We start from the raw sequence: 16,300 nt of genomic DNA on the forward strand, positions 1-16,300 counted from the left end.
TATTTTTATTTTAATGTTTCTTTAAGAAATGCACATTGTTGATTTACTAAAAATAAAATTTAAAACTCATAACATCCCGAGGTACCTCATTGTCCACAGACTCTATTTGGAGCTCCTCTACAAGGTATTGGAGGCCTTTTGAGATCCCTCCCACCTCCACCTTCAGCTTCATCACTAGCTGCTGCTTGTCTCAGCAGGTACACTCAAGCAGGACATCCCCCTCACCTATCAGACTGTTTCCTGTTCTTTGTCCACCTGTCCCTGCTCAGTAAAAACCACACTGACTATGGGCCAATGACTAGTTCACATAATCACCTAATAGCAATTCATGATGCTATTGTACTCAATGTTCAGATGAGAACACAAGGCCTAACCAGGGATGACCATGACCACACAAGGGATAGGTAGGCCTGGGATGAGAACGCTGGCTGGCTACTGCAGATAGGAAGACTCTACTCCACACCGTGTCCCTCCTTTCTTGCAGTGACCTTACTTTGCCCTGCCCTTTTTCCTGGGTAACTCTTCATGTGGCAGGGTGTTATGTAAGGCTCAGCTCAGCTGTCACCACCCTAAGGAAGCATTCCCTGAATCCTCCCTCACGAACAAGCCAAGCTAGGCTTTCCTCCTTTGTGCCCTCCAATCCTCCTGCCCAGAGTATAACCATTGCTTTCAGACATTGCATTAAAATACTCTTCTTCATTGTCTATTGTGAGCTTCTGATTCAGATCTGTAACCCAGTTTGAGGCCCTTAAAAGGCACTCAGTCCTTATCAATTACTTAAATTGAACCTCAGATCAATTCAATTCTTCATCTGTCAAACTCTTGTCTGGCTCCATGGATTGATCTGCAAAGGACTGCTCTCTGTTTGGAAATGCCACCGCCCAGTGACTAACCTTCTCATCAGTTGCTATTCAGTGTCTCTTCATCGCATTGTACATGGCTGGTTGAACCTAAGTAGAGACTGAGTCTCACAGTGACCTCCTGCCTTCTACTACCTCCACTGCCACTCCTATTCACGAGCATGTGTTGACAGGCTGGGGAGTTGTGTTTTGAGTGAAGGATGGAGTGGTAGCAAACAGAAGAGACAGGGCAAGTGAGTGAGGATCCACAGGATGAAGGACAGGATGGGCTGACCAGGGTTAAGGTCTTCCCACAGGGAAAAGGAAAGCAGGAGAAAAGCATAGTTAGTATTGTCCTGAGGCCCGAGAGATGAAAACCAGCCCAGAGCAAAGGAGAAAAGTTTGTCTACAAGTCTTTCCTGAATAGCGGGGACTGTGTTCAGAGGGAATGTGGGTTAGCATGAAAACAGTGGGGGCCGTGCCCAGCAGAGCTGGAAATGGGCAACCTCATCCAGTGCCCCTGCCGTGGGAGTAGGGCAAGTTGTCTTCTCCAGGTGGCTTGTAGGCAGCAGGCCCCTTAGAGAGGGCCAGAACTCAGGACCATGAATTGATGTGTTTAGAGAACACCACCTCTTCCACAGGCCATTACTTGGCATATTTTGAAAAGCTGGGATGGTGGTCCTGTGATCAGGAAAGTTGAAAGAATGATCCTGTAAAATTCTAGTATGAGTGTTGGCATTGCCAAGGCTAGCAAGGTCTGGGGGACACTGGTTTACATGGAAGTGTCTTTTCTGCATCACATATATGTAAGCTTATTCTGAGCTGGAGACATGTCCTAATCACTCTTCTGTCTCCCATAGGATAATGCCTTGCACATGATAGAGGAAATTCCCAGTCTCCACTTCGATACCCAAAATATCTCAAGTCAACCTCTGGAAAACTTTTCCTAGGAGGAGTCTTCTCAGAGCCCCATGCATGTCCTTGTTCCTCAGGCTGTAGATGAAAGGGTTCGTCATGGGGGTCACCACAGCATACATCACTGTGGCTACTGAGTCCTTCATGGAGTAGGTTTGGAGGGGCTGCAGATATACCATGCCAAGTGTCCCATAGAAGAGGGAGACCACAGCCAAATGGGAAGCACAGGTGGAGAAGGCTTTGTACTTCCCAGTGGCTGAGGGTATTTGGAGGATGGCTCTGACAATTCGGACATAGGACATGATCATGAACCCTAAAGGGGTGAGGAAAATAAAGCAGCCTGTGGCAATCAGCACTATGTGATTGACTTCAGTATTGGAACATGCCAGCCTCAGCAGCACATACATCTCACAGAAGATGTAGTGGATCTTCCGGGAACCACAGAATGTTACCCTGGTCATGAGGAGGGTGTGGGTGAGGCCATAGAAAACAGAAAGTGCCCAACACAAGGTGAGGAGCATAATACAGAGCCCAGGACTCATGACCATGGTGTAGTGGAGGGGGCGGCAGATGGCCACATAACGGTCATATGCCATTGTGGCCAGGATAAGGTTGTCCAGGGCCACCAAGGAGACTAGGAAGTAGAGCTGTGTCAGACACCCCACATAGGAGATGGCTTTGTTCTGAGACTGGAGGCTCACCAGCATCTTGGGGATTGTATTGGTGACAAAGAAGAGGTCAGTGAAGGAGAGGTTGGCCAGGAAGAAGTACATGGGTGTGTGCAGGCGGGGATCAAAGCTGATGGCCAGGATGATGAGCACATTTCCCACCACTGTGACCAGGTACATGGACAGGAACATCCAGAACAGGACCCACTGCTGCTCAGGACTGTCTGAGATCCCCAGGAGCAGAAACTCAGAGACTCCACTATTGTTGACTCCATCCATTTCCTCAACTGTCTGCAACATAGGCACCAATAAATGTTTGTTTATTAAGTGTCCTCAATTGAACATAGACATTCATGTAAGCAAAATTAATTGTTTTCCTAGCATTAAAATACCTGACTAAATTTTATAATTTAAAAATGTTATTATCAAAGTATAATTGATATACAATGTTGTATTAGTTTCAGGTGTACAGTAGTGATTGGGCAATTCTGCGCATTCTGCAATGCTTACCACAGTATATGTAGTCACCATCTGTCACTATATGATATTATTACAATATTATTGGCTATATTCCCTATGCTGTACTTTTCATATATGTGGCTTATTATGTAAATGGAAGTTGATATTTCTTAATCTAGGTCCCACCCACATCCCCCCTGGCAACCACCAGGTTGTTCTCTACATTTAAGGGTCTGTTTGGTTTTTGTTTGTTTCTCAATGTGCAGTTGGCTTCAGATCCTTTCTCCCCCTTCCTCTGTCCCTCCTGCTGTACTCTCTCTCTCTCTAAAATATATTAATAAATCTTTTTTTAAAAAAGAAAGAGGTGCGCCTGGGTGGCTCAGTGGGTTGGGCCTCTGCCTTCGGCTCAGGTCATGATCCCAGGGGCCTGGGATGGAGTCCGGCATCAGCCTCTCTGATCAGCAGGGAGCCTGCTTCTCCTCATCTCTCTCTCTGTCTGTCTCTCTGCCTATTTGTGATCTCTCTCTCTGTCGAATAAATAAATAAAATCTTTAAAAAAAAAAAAAAGAAAGAAACAAGAAGTGTTTACAAGAATGTGGAGAAAAGAGAACCCTTCTGAGAATTTAAACTGGTGTAGCCACTGTGGAAAACAGTATGGAGGCTCCTCCAAAAATTAAAAATATAATATTTTTTTTAAAGATTTTATTTATTTACTTGACAGAGAGAGATCACAAGTAGGCAGAGAGGCAGGCAGAGAGAGAGAGGAGGAAGCAGGCTCCCTGCTGAGCAGAGAGCCCGATGCGGGACTCGATCCCAGGACCCTGAGATCATGACCTGAGCCGAAGGCAGCGGCTTAACCCACTGAGCCACCCAGGCACCCTAAAAATATAATATTTTAAGTTAAGAACAAACTAATAATAGGCACAAACACATAACATGGAAAATCTTTATGCAACTCTGTCATTCCAGCAATTTCTAATCTGGCATACTCAATATTACAGGAATAATGTCTATGTCTTATTTAAAATTCTATCATCTTATAATACATGAGAAATGTTTAAAGATCTCTATGTGATGATATTAAATAGATTCCTAAAGGATATCTAAAACCAGTGTATGTATTATAAGAAATGGCTATTATACAGTTGGACAAAGGGAGAGAATAAAACAATTGGAAAGAAGGTAAAATTATTTGCTGATAGGATGTTCTATCTGGGGAACCTATGACAATCAACTGAAATGCCATTAGAAATACAAAGCAACCTTTGTAAAGTGGTCAGTCACACAAGGGAGAAGACCCCAAACCAAGAATGCTCCCAGTAAGCCATGATTCAGACTGGGCTATTAGATGCTGGTATCCGTGTTTGAACTCCGCCAGTTGCTGTGAAACTTCAGGCCAGTGACCTGAGCTCCTCAAAATTCGCTCTCTTCCTGTGAAAAGTGAGTGGTGGCAAAGATAAATTTAAGCAATAAAGTGCTTAACACAAAGAGTTGGCATTTAGTGTGCACTCAATACATATTGCCTATACTACTATAAATAAATATATGTAAACAATCATGGGGTGAAAATACAATGTGAAACAATTCTATTCACATCATCAATACAATATTCGAAGCATTAAGATATTAAGAATTGGCCAGGACCTTCCAATTATCCTTTTTTCCATTTAATAATAAGTGGACAGACTTACTCATTTCTAAATAGAAAGATGGAATATTGCAAAGGTGCATATTCTCCTAAATTAATCCGAAGTTCAGTTAGCCTAGTTGAAGACAAAATCATAACAAGATTTTTAGGAAACAAAGACTATTCTAAATTTCATATGAAAATAAACCAGGAAAATTCTCAAAAAAGTGTAAGAATGGGACTCTTTGTCTACCAACTATAAAGGATTCTGAACCAGTGTGGTAATGGTGCTTGAGTGAAGAGTAGAGTTTTAGAAGCAGAGCCAAATCAGGCAGGACTGAGTGGATTATTAGGGTAGTACTTTAAAATGACAGGTTGCATATAAAAGGTTGCATTATTCAATAAATGGTATTGGGATAACCGTCTATTTAGGGGAAAACATTAGATCAACAACATTTTTAAAATATTTAAGATTAAAACAGCTTATTGTGTCTTTCTTTCCTTTGGAAAATCTACCATACATGGAATGAAAACTTTGAAAATTAAAAATGAGAGAATATAACTAGACTGGATTTAATTCACCATTTTCTACATTTCAATGTCTTTTTAGTTGAGACATGAAGGACAAAAAGCAGTCAGTCTTATGAAGCCCTAAGCAAAGTCCTCTGCAGGTAGAGATGTGTGTGCAAAGGCCCTGAGGAAAGGTTTGCCATGTTTATGTAATGAATAAGGACCAGTGTGGTTGAATGAGAAGGGTATGGGTGAGATGTGAGGTCATGCAGGTCAGCAGGGTCCTGAGCAGTCAATCTTGTTAAGGTTTTAAAACTTTATTCTATAAGTGCAATTAGGAAGCCTTAAAGGATTTTAAGTAAAAAAGGATGTGTGTGTGTGTGTGTGTGTGTGTGTGTGTGTGTGTGTATCTAAACATATATATATTTAGCAATTATCTTTTTTGTATTTTATGACAGTATTTTAATAATCGGATATGGGTGTGACATTTTTGATCTGAAGCTTTTTTAGTGCCTATTCACTGACATTAAACCATACTTTTCTTATTTATGAGAAAGATTGGGCCTTATCTTCTTATTGTATGAGCCAATCTTTCCTTCTTATCATCGCATCTGTGTTAACTTCCGTCTTAAACTTGTATTCACTTAGTGTTAACTTCTATTTGAAATTTGTTGAAATGTCTTCCCTACACTTAAATATAAATTTTTAAAGATATTCCATGGATTTTTTCCAAATAAAATTACCTTTTTACTATGTTGCAATCTATTAAATATCAACAAAAAATTCATTATGAAAAATTCAAGCAATACAAGAAAAATGTAAACAAAAGTGAAAACTACCCCACATTCTGTTAACATTTGGTGAATTCTTTTGGTTTTGTTTTTTCACTAAATCATTTTTATTCACTCAACAACATCCTGGAGAACATTCTCTAAATCAATATTTTCATCCTTTTTAATGGTTGCATACTATTGCATTTTATGATTATATTATACACATTTTTATAAATATTCTACAGATAGATATTTAGATTTTTTTCCTTGTTTTCCCCATTACAAAAATACACCAGTGAATACTTTTGTACATTTAGTTTGGACATATTTTTAGTTATAGTAAAAAAGACACATACTTTTCGTTTTCATACATATTGCCAGTGTCCTAGGCTCATTCATTCTTTGCCAATCTCATTTGTGAAACATGTTTTAATTTTCACAGCTTTCATTACAGGTAAATCAAGAGAAAGAAATTTTTAAATTAACTCAATACCTCAAGGAAATATCAAAATGGACTTTTTGGAGCTAAATCACAAGAGAAAATTATCTCTTAAAGAAGGAAAGACAAGGGTCATAAATTAAACTGGCAGTTACTGAAGATACTTGAGATCCGGGAACTTCCTGCTTTTATGTGAGAAATCACTGTGATCATGCTGGGCACTGACGCAAATACCAGACTGTTTATACTCAGTTTTCCCATTTTTTTGTAAATTTAATTTTATATTTCCTGAAAGTCATAGAAGTATGCTCTAAAGCACATTTTCATCTACACAAACACATACATACACAATTACTCTTGAAAAATATTTTCTCCACATTACTGGGTATTTTCCACACAGACCAAAAAGGAGAAAATTGTACACTCAATAATGTCATTTTGTGACTTTGGAAACAAACAAACAAAAAGGACATGCTTTTGATCAAGCAATTTTTAGTTCTAGAAATTTATCTTAGAAAAGATGTTATTAGGCAAAATGTAAAAAATGTATATATGTTTATCAGAGCCTTGTTAATAATAGTTAAAAGAAACTTAGCTTAAAAAATTACAGAATAGGCAAATCCATAGAGACATTAAATCGACTCGTGGTTGCCAGGAGCTGTGGGAAGGGCAAAATGGAAGTGACTGTTAATGGGCCAAGACTTCTGTTGGGAGTCACAAAAATGTCCTAAAATTTGATTATTGTGACAGTTGTCAATTCTGTGAGTATATTCAAACCACTGAGTTGTATACTTTAAATGAGTCAATTTTAATGGTATTGACTTAAATCTCAATAAAGTGGTTCTAGGGTGCCTGGGTGGCTCAGTAGGTTAAGCCTCTGCCTTCAGCTCAGGTCATGATCTCAGGGTCCTGGGATGGAGTCCCACTTCAGGCTCTCTGCTCGTCAGGGAGCCTGCTTCCTCCCCTCTCTCTGCCTGCCTCTCTGCCTACTTGTGATGTCTCTCTGTCAAATAAATAAATAAAATCTTTTTAAAAATTAAATTAAATAAAAAATAAAGCTGTTCTAAAAAATTGCATAACCCATTAAATCAGAGATTAGAAAGGCCATAAGTGATGTTAAAATTTTTCTAATTTGTATGTGGAAAGATGTTTATAATAACTGCTTAATTAAAATTCTAGTTTACTCTTACACAGTAAACTAGAAAATGTGTGGTTTACCCTGACTTGAGCTAGTGATGCCGGGCCCTGTGTTGTGACTATGAGGAGGAGGAACTGGGAAGGTATGGCAAGGGCTCGCTGTGTCTCAGCCCCCTCCCCAGCCATCCGGGTGCCTGGTGCCTGGACTCAGGGCCCTCTGGTACTCCTCCCCACTGGAACAAGGGTCGGAGGCAGGTAACAAGGCTGGGGAAAGCCAGACCACGTTCAGGAACATTGGCCCATCTGCTTTCTTGCCCTCAAGGCCAGTGTTCCCCACATCTTAGTGTGCATCAGAATCACCTGTGACGCAGATTTAAAAAAAAGATGTTCAGGTCTTTTTAAGATGATTCAGTGGCTCTGCACTGAGGACAAAGTCTTTTTTAGAAGTCACCTGGTGATTCTCACTGTGCAGTAATGCTATTCTGAGTCTGTAAGACTCAATGGGTTCTGAACACTTGTGTGGTCAGATGCCCTTAGAGACACAAACCCTTCTGCAGTGAAGGCAGAGAGTATAAGGGTGGTATGGAAACGTGTTCCAAACTTAATGTTGGAAAAGTGTCCTTTGGTACCTCCTGTGTTGCTCCCTATTTGCAGGACTGTAAGGAGGCTTATCCCACCAGGGGACCCTTTCCTGCTGGTTTGAGAATCATGTGCAACAGAGCACATGAAATCACTTTGAAAACTGGAGAGTGCCAGAAAGATTGGAGGGATTGTTATTTACCTTTAAATACTAAAGGGTTAGAGGCACCTGGATGGCTCAGTTAAGCATCTGCCTTCAGCTAAGGTCATGATCTCAGGGTCCTGGGATCAAGCCCCACATCGGGCTCCCTGCTCAGCGGGGAGTTTGCTTCTCCCTCTCCCACTCCCCCTGCTTGTGTTCCCTCTTTTGCTGTGTCTCTCTCTGCCAAATAAATAAATAAAATCTTTTTTAAAAAAATGCTAGAGGGTTAGATTATATGAAGAATTTTCAAAGAATGTGAGTATGTTTGTGTGACTGAGAAAATGGAGGAGAGAAGAGATCAGAAAAGGGAGGAAGAAAGAGAGAGGCTATGACGTCCAAACCCTACTCACTGCTCTGTGCTGGTCTTAGAGCTCACTCTGTTCTGTTGCCTCCACTTCTCTCCTCCATTCAACGAAAATTCAGAGTCAGGACATAAAGTATCTTAAGTAAGACTGTGGGATTCGGGGCTGGAACAGTGTAAAGGTGAAAAGCAGGCAAGCTGGTACCTGGATCTTTGATCCCTTAGCAGAGGAGACAAACTGTAAGTCTGTGGGCACCCCCGTGAGGCTGGGGGGCCCAAGAGCTGCTGCCTGAGCCCCAGGTTCAGAAAGGAAGTGGCTGAGTCAGAACTGTTTTCAGGCCTATTTGTTAATTTTGGGGAGGCCTCAGGGAAGCAATCCCAAGGCAGCTGCTTCTGACAAACATGGGTAATCACTCCAGTGAACAAGGATCTTGGGAAATGAGTCTTGTTTACAAGGAGTAAGCCAGATTCTCCTTCCCTCTTCTCTCACTTTATTATTTCCCCCGTCGTCTCCCTCCCTCCCTATTTTAGGTGGATAAGATGAATTTGGATGTCCCAAGCCACAGATCCCTTCAGCCTATCTTCTCTCTGACCAAATTCCTAGCACCACTGACTCAGAGATGAAAGGATTCCAGATTCATACAAGCCTATCTACCCCCCTCCACACCCTCTAAATAGAGGAACTGGAATTTTAATATCCCTGTCCAGAGAACACTTTGTCTTGTCTTTGTATCTCCACTTTGATGGCGAGCTCACTACCTTAAAACAAATTTCAAGAAAAGTGCTTCCAATCTCATAGTAGGTAGTTGTAAAACAAATGTCTCCATTTGCAGTCCTTATCTGGGACAGAGACACAGACCCACTGCTGGAGGAGAGGATGAATGATCCAGATTGTATCTGGTTCCTCTACTCAGTGGGCCATGGGTAATTTATTGAATTGTTCTAGGCCTCAGTTTCCCCACTTTTCAAATCTAAGAATAACAAAGCCTCCGCTGGTCAAACTATGAGGTGGTCACAGGTATCTCGGTGCCTCCACCCAGCCACCCCAGGGAGTCAGTTTGTATAATTGGCCTTTCTCCTGCTGCTGAAATCCCTGCACTCCATCTTTACAAGCTGGATCCCCTTCTGGAAGCAGCACGGACACCCTCCCCACCTCTCATCAAAAACAACCTCAGTTACACTCATGCCTGGGATTCTACCTTCCTTCCTTCTTGCTTTATTCCTGTATTATTTATTGATGGCAGGTATTGGGTTAGGTACTGGGGAAATCATTGTGAACAGGAAGGACACAGGTACCTCCCCTCATGGAGCTTACAGACCAATACAGGAGAGATCTTCTAAAAGCAGACACCCAGGAAAGAAAGCAATCACAACGATGAGTGTCCCAAGGAAGCAGTCATCTGAAATAGGGACCAACTGGGGGAGGAATGGGCACCTTCTCATTGGCTGGTCAGGGAACATCTCCCTGAGAGACATTCAAGCCAAGACCAGAGGCTGAGAGTGTTCCAGCTCCTCAGGGAGTCAGGGAAAGAGCTTTCCAGAGAGAGGGAACAGCATCTGCAAAAGCACAAAAATATGTGTTCAAGGACTGAGAGAAATCCAGTGCTCTGTCAGCAAATCCATGAGTGGCGCAGGTTGGGGGGTGGGGAGGTACACAGGAGCAAATGAAGCCAAGGAGTCATTCTTGCTTTTAGTCTAACTGCAACAAGAAGTCAGCAAAGCATTTTCAGCTGGTAGAGTGGGCTGGTTGGATTTAGGTTGAATGGGTAACTCAGCGCCAGGATAAAAGGTTAGAGGCAGACAGGAACAGCAGTGGCCCAGGCAAGTAGGGGGAGCCGGACTACACTGGGATGGTAGTGGGAGAGAGAGGAAAAGAGATGATCTAGCTACCTTTGGAGATGAAATCATGAAGCTCAATAGTGGACTGGGCCCTAGAGATATTAAAAAATGGGTAATAAACTCTGGGCACCTGGGTGGCTCAGTTGGTTGAGCATCCCACTCTTTCTTTCTGCTCAGGTCATGATCCCAGGCTCCTGGGATCAAGCCCCACATCAGGCTCCCAGCTCAGCAGAGAACTTCTCTCTCTGCTTCTGCCTGTCCTTCCCCAACCTCCCCACCCCCAATTTGCTTGCTCGCTCTCTCTCTCTCTCTCTTGGTCTCTCTGTCTCTCTCAAAAAATAAATAGAAAAGAAAAAAGAATAAGAAAGGGTAAAATCAAGGATGATCTCTTATTTCTGACTTGGAGGACCTGAGGAAGGAGCATAATGAATTAACATAGGGAAGAGTTTGAATTTCTGAGAGGTAGGCAGGGGAGATGGCAAGTGTCGCGCCCTCCCTGCCTGCAGAGATGACGCAACACCAACACACACACAGGTCGATGCACAAGCTCTTGTTTATTCCCTGGTCGATCTTTTTCCTCCCCTTGCGGGGAAGTTCCCTTGCCTTATATAGGGCATAACAGCCAATCACAGGGTGTTCACATGAACAGGGAGTATACAGCCAATCACAGAGGTGTTCACGTGAACAGGGGTGCGACCGGCGCCATCTTGGGGGCGTGACCCCGACAGCTCCCCCTTCTTTATTTATTTGTATGGATAAGGGACCATGCCTGTCTTAGGTTGGGACGATCAACTTGTGCCCTTACCCGTCATCAAATACTGCAGAGCATGCTGCAGCTTCTGTCTTAGGTTGGTACGCCGTTATCGTCCTCATTACCCGTCATTGACTACCGGTCCAGCATGCTAAGCCATACTTGGGGTGAGCTACCATGCTCTATGGCTACCAAGGCTTGATGTACAGCCTGCCGGTCTCTGGCTAATGTGCGTTGGAGGGCCCTTATCCAACGCAGCGCCAGGAGGAGGACAAAGAGCACAATTCAGCCGAGTGCAATAGTCCCAAACCAGGATTTCCCAAAAGCCACCACTGCCTGCATAATTTGTAGGAATTGGGAGGCCGTGAGAGGGTTGACTGCACTGATCTGCAGAATCTCCATCCGGAGGGAGGCTGTCAGATTGTGGAATTTGGCTGACCAGGTGCCGTTGAGCATCTGAGATAATTCTCGGGAGAGGTTCGCTGCTCATGGGAGATTAGAATACAAGTTAGATGTGATGCATATGCCCGATAAGGGCTGGATACAACTGGTAGAGAGAATTTGCAACATTAGGTTCATTTGTTCCTGGAGGAGATCTACCCTTTGATTGGTTAGCAAAGTCAAGTACAGAATACCTAAGATGGTAGAAGAGGTAAAAAGGCATAGAGATGTTGGGTAGTCCCTCAGTTCTGGATACTGCTTAGCAGCACAATATCAAATGAGCAATGACAGACAGCAACTATCCTAATCTAGGTCAGTACAACAGCCAAAATACTTTGTAAACTCTTTCTCTGGTTCTTTCTGGAGATCAAATCAACACTCTTCTGATTAAACAGCATGTGAGGAGCTTAAGAGCAACTGAAGTGTTTAACAATATTTACTTATCTAATATCTTTTACCAAAAAATTGTACTGAAAATAATACTAATCATAACTCATAACTGAGAAAAGTACTAACATGAACTGGTACTAACATAAACTGCAAAGGCCAAGAACAGAAATTAGGAGTTGTGTGATACTGAATAGTATATGTGAACTGAAGACTCTGCTGCCTTGTATAGCACCAAGTATACTTTCCTTTGATAAACCCAAACTTAGGCACAAGAACTCAGTGTTAACAGGATTTCACCTTTTCTTACTATGTTTTATTTGTATTTGTACCTAATTTTTACTGAAACTTAATTTATTGAAATTTAATTTTTAAAAGATACTATTTAGAAAATGGTCTTACCCAGAGAAAATTATAGTGACACATATTTTAGATATTACATTATTATGTTTAATTTTAATATTAGATTAAAAGTCTATAGTATCACATATACCAATTATTTAAGCTGTCTTTCCATTTGAGATGAAAGGCTTATGCTAAGCTATACTCCTCACCTTCCCTGTGACTAAGAGCTGAATTGCAAGATATATACCTACAAGAAGTGGCAATCTGTAGCTATGAAGAGTTCTGTGTAAGTGTGTAAAGTTAAGGGACCTATAAAAGGATTGAACTCCCATCCTTAGCCACATTAGCACCATGCTCCGACTAAGTTAACTGGTTCAAAGTGTTAGATAAGACAGTGATAACTAAAGAAATAGGAACAAAGAAAGGTTCTATTTCATCATCTTAAGGTTTCACAGAGATGACGCAGGTTCACTACTAAAATTCCCACCTCCTGAAAAACAACTTCTTAAATAACTCTCAAGAGGGGTTCCGTTAGCTTTCAAAAGGGCCTGCAAGGGGCTCTCCATTCGGAGTCTAGAAATTTCTGACCCCATTATCTTTACCTTTACAGTCGCGATCCGCGAACATACAGCTGCTGTCCCTTTGTGGTTGCTCTTCAGCAAACTTCTAACACCTTTACAGTCGCGATCCGCGAACATACAGCTGCTGTCCCTTTGTGGTTGCTCTTCAGCAAACTTCTAACCTTTCCTTTGTGGTCGTCCTAGTGACGAACGTGCAATCCCTTTGTGGTTGCTCTTCAGCAAACTTCTAACCTCTCCTTTGTGGTCGTCCTAGGGACGAACGTGCAATATGATGAGGGGGAAAAGGTACTCATGTATTGCCTTCTCTCACCTTCTCCCTAAAATGCTAAGTTTAAAAAGCTGCACAACTTCTATTCCATGAAATCTTCCTGTTAGAACTACCACTTCTAAAAATCAAGTAAACAAAATGGAAACATTGTATTTCACTCTGACAAAACTGTTCAATGTGAGATCAATGCACATAAAATTAAAAAGTTAAATATACCTTAATATTATCAGTAAATCAGAACATATCTCAACCAGTATCATAATTTCTACCTTCACTGTATCTTTGCTATTTTTAAATATACTCACAGTTCCCGGGTGCCAGCACCAAATGTCGTGCCCTCCCTGCCTGCAGAGATGACGCAACACCAACACACACACAGGTTGATGCACAAGCTCTTGTTTATTCCCTGGTCGATCTTTTTCCTCCCCTTGCGGGGAAGTTTCCTTGCCTTATATAGGGCATAACAGCCAATCACAGAGGTGTTCACATGAACAGGAGGTATCTGGGGCTCATAGGCAGTGGTGGCATACGGTGCTCATGTGACGAGCACGAGGTTACATGTGGCCAGGGCAGATGTTTTTTAGGCTGTCCGTACTGCTCCGGCGCCATCTTAGGGGCGCGACTGGCGCCATCTTGGGGGCGTGACCCCGACAGGCAAGAAGATGTTTAGGTATAAGACCTCTTAGATGGTGGCATGGATTTGATATGGCATAAATATAGAAGATACCTCGAGCCATAGGGACATATAATTTGACCTTATAATTCTACTGCTATGGATACATGTCCTAATAAATCATCCAAAATGAAATCAACTTTATAAAAAAAATCCATCACAATATTATTTATACTTTTTAAAATAAAAACAGCTTAAATGCCCATCAGTTAGGAAATGCTTAAGCCTATGATGCCACCTATAACAGGTGAAATATTATGCAGCATGTTTATGGGCAAGGGAAATTTCTTATGCAATAAGATGACAAAAGGAAAACTCTTTCTACATGCACACAAAAAATATTAGAAGTAAATATACCAATATGTTACAAGCAGTCATCTCTGGGTGATGGGATTAGAGGTGATGTTTGCTTATGTCTGTTTCCCACTGGACCAAGATATTGGCCTTCTTTGGGTAAGAATCATTCATTCCAGAGAGACAAGATGGCGGGGAAGTCGGACGAGGCGCCGTTTCAACCTGTACGCTAAGGTGAGCTGATTACCTACCAAAGAACTCCAATCACCCATTAAATCAGCCTGAGATCAGAATTATACACGTCTGGATCTCTATGGGGGCAGAGGATGCCAGTGGGCAGTCTTTTTGTCTGTTTTTGTTTGTATACATCATAAATCTTACCTTGGGGCCCATTTGGGCTGAGCCTTCTCTTTTATTTTTCTTTTTTTCCTGTCTCTCTCTCTCTTTTCTCTTTTTTTCTTTTTCTTTTCTTTTTTCTTTTGTTTGGGTGGGGACTCCTGATTGCTCAGAAGTGTTCCAGGGTGCCCCTTGACTGCACCATGGTCGATATATACAGCTACATCCATTCAGCCATCTCTCACCAAAATGACTAGGAGGAGGAATGCCCAACAGAAGAAAAATACAGAGGATGGGCCTTCTGTAACAGAGCTAATGGCTATCAACATAGATAATATGTCGGAAAGGGAATTTAGGCTAACAATTATCCAGGCAATACCTAGGTTGGAGAAAGCCATGGATGACAAAAGGAATTGATTAGGACAGAACTAAAAGCCACCAGGGATGATGTTCACAATGTTAGGGCAGAACTGAAAGCCACCAGGGATAATGTTCACAATGCTCTCAATGAGTTCCAATCTAATCTAAGTTTTCTCAAAGCTAGGGTAACTGAGACAGAAGATATAATTAGTGATCTGGAGGACAGATAGAGAGAAAGGCTCAGGAGGAAGCCTGGAACAAACAGCTTAGAAACCATGAAAACAGAATCAGGGAAATAAATGATGCCATGAAACATTCCAACTTCAGAATTATTGAAATCCCTGAAGGGCAGGAGAAAGAAAGAAGTCTAGAAGATATAGTGGAACAAGATCTCCATGAAAATTTCCCCAATCTCATGAATGGAACCAGTGTTCATGTACTAGAGGCAGGATGGTCTCCCCCCAACATTATAGATTCTCAAAAGTCCTTGAGACACCTAATAGAAAGAATGAAGAATTAGAATTGTAGGCAGGCCCTCTTGAAGGCAGCTAGGACAAAGAAGCTCCTTACATACAGAGGAAAGCCCATCGGAATAACATCAGACCTGACCACAGAAACCTGGCAAGCCAGAAAGGGCTGGCAAGATATATTCAGGGCATTAAATGAGAAGAACATGCAGCCAAGAATACTTTATCCAGCAAGACTGACATTCAAAATGGATGGAGAGATAAAAAGTTTCCAAGACCGGCAAGGCTTAAAAGACTATGCGACCAGAAAACCAACACAGCAGGAAATATTAAGGAGGGTTCTATAAAAGGGAAAAATCCTAAAAATATCATCAAACAGACATATAGAGACCATCTAGAGAAAGAAAGACTTCAAAGGTAACACGATGTCAATAAAAACGTATCTCTCAATAATCACTCTCAATGTGAATGGCCTAAATGCGCCCATAAAATGACACAAGGTTCCAGATTGGATAAAATGACAGGACCCATTTCGAACCTAAGGATACACCCAGACTGAAAGTGAAGGGATGGAGAAGCATCTTTCATGCCAATGAGCCTCAAAAGAAGGCCAGGGTAGCGATTCTCATATCAGATAAATTAGATTTTAAACTAAAGACTGTAATCAGAGATACAGAAGGACACTACATCATTCATAAAGGGACTATCCACCAAGATGATCTAACAATTGTAAATATCTATGCCCCCAATATGGGAGCAACCAATTACATAAGAAAACTATTAATCAAGATAAAGGGTCATATTGATATGAATACATTAATAGTGGGAGATCTTAACATGCCACTCTCAGTAATAGACAGATCATTGACAGAAAATCAATAAAGAGACAAGAGCATTGAATGACACATTGGACCAGATGGACCTCATGGATATATACAGAACATTCCACCCTAAAACAACAGAATACTCATTCTTCGCAAGTGCACATGGAACCTTCTCCAGAATAGACCACATACTGGGTCACAAATCAGGACTCAACCGATATCAAAAGACTGAGATGATTACCTGCATATTCTCAGATCACAATGCTTTGAAACTGGAACTCAATC

The 16,300-nt window shown here is 41.7% G+C and overlaps 1 protein-coding gene and 1 long non-coding RNA gene across 2 annotated transcripts; one reads left to right on the forward strand and one right to left on the reverse strand.

Moving 5' to 3' along the window:
* Positions 1–1,728: 1,728 nt before the first annotated feature.
* Positions 1,729–2,740, reverse strand: LOC116577787 (olfactory receptor 1D2). Its single transcript, XM_032321471.1, has one exon. The coding sequence runs from the start codon at positions 2,720–2,722 to the stop codon at positions 1,760–1,762; it is 963 nt and encodes a 320-aa protein (XP_032177362.1). The 5' UTR covers positions 2,723–2,740; the 3' UTR covers positions 1,729–1,759.
* An 8,096-nt stretch (positions 2,741–10,836) lies between these two features.
* Positions 10,837–13,870, forward strand: LOC116578311. Its single transcript, XR_004280811.1, has 2 exons — positions 10,837–10,960; positions 13,541–13,870. It is a non-coding gene; the product is annotated as an uncharacterized LOC116578311 (long non-coding RNA).
* The last annotated feature ends 2,430 nt before the right edge of the window (positions 13,871–16,300 follow it).

The sequence above is a fragment of the Mustela erminea genome, chromosome 18, assembly GCF_009829155.1.
Source record: "Mustela erminea isolate mMusErm1 chromosome 18, mMusErm1.Pri, whole genome shotgun sequence".
In the NCBI taxonomy this organism is placed as follows: Eukaryota; Metazoa; Chordata; class Mammalia; order Carnivora; family Mustelidae; genus Mustela; species Mustela erminea.

Excerpts from the sequence above, each read along its gene's own strand:
- LOC116577787 (XM_032321471.1), bottom strand. The coding sequence starts at position 2,722 with ATGTTGCAGACAGTTGAGGAAATGGATGGAGTCAACAATAGTGGAGTC.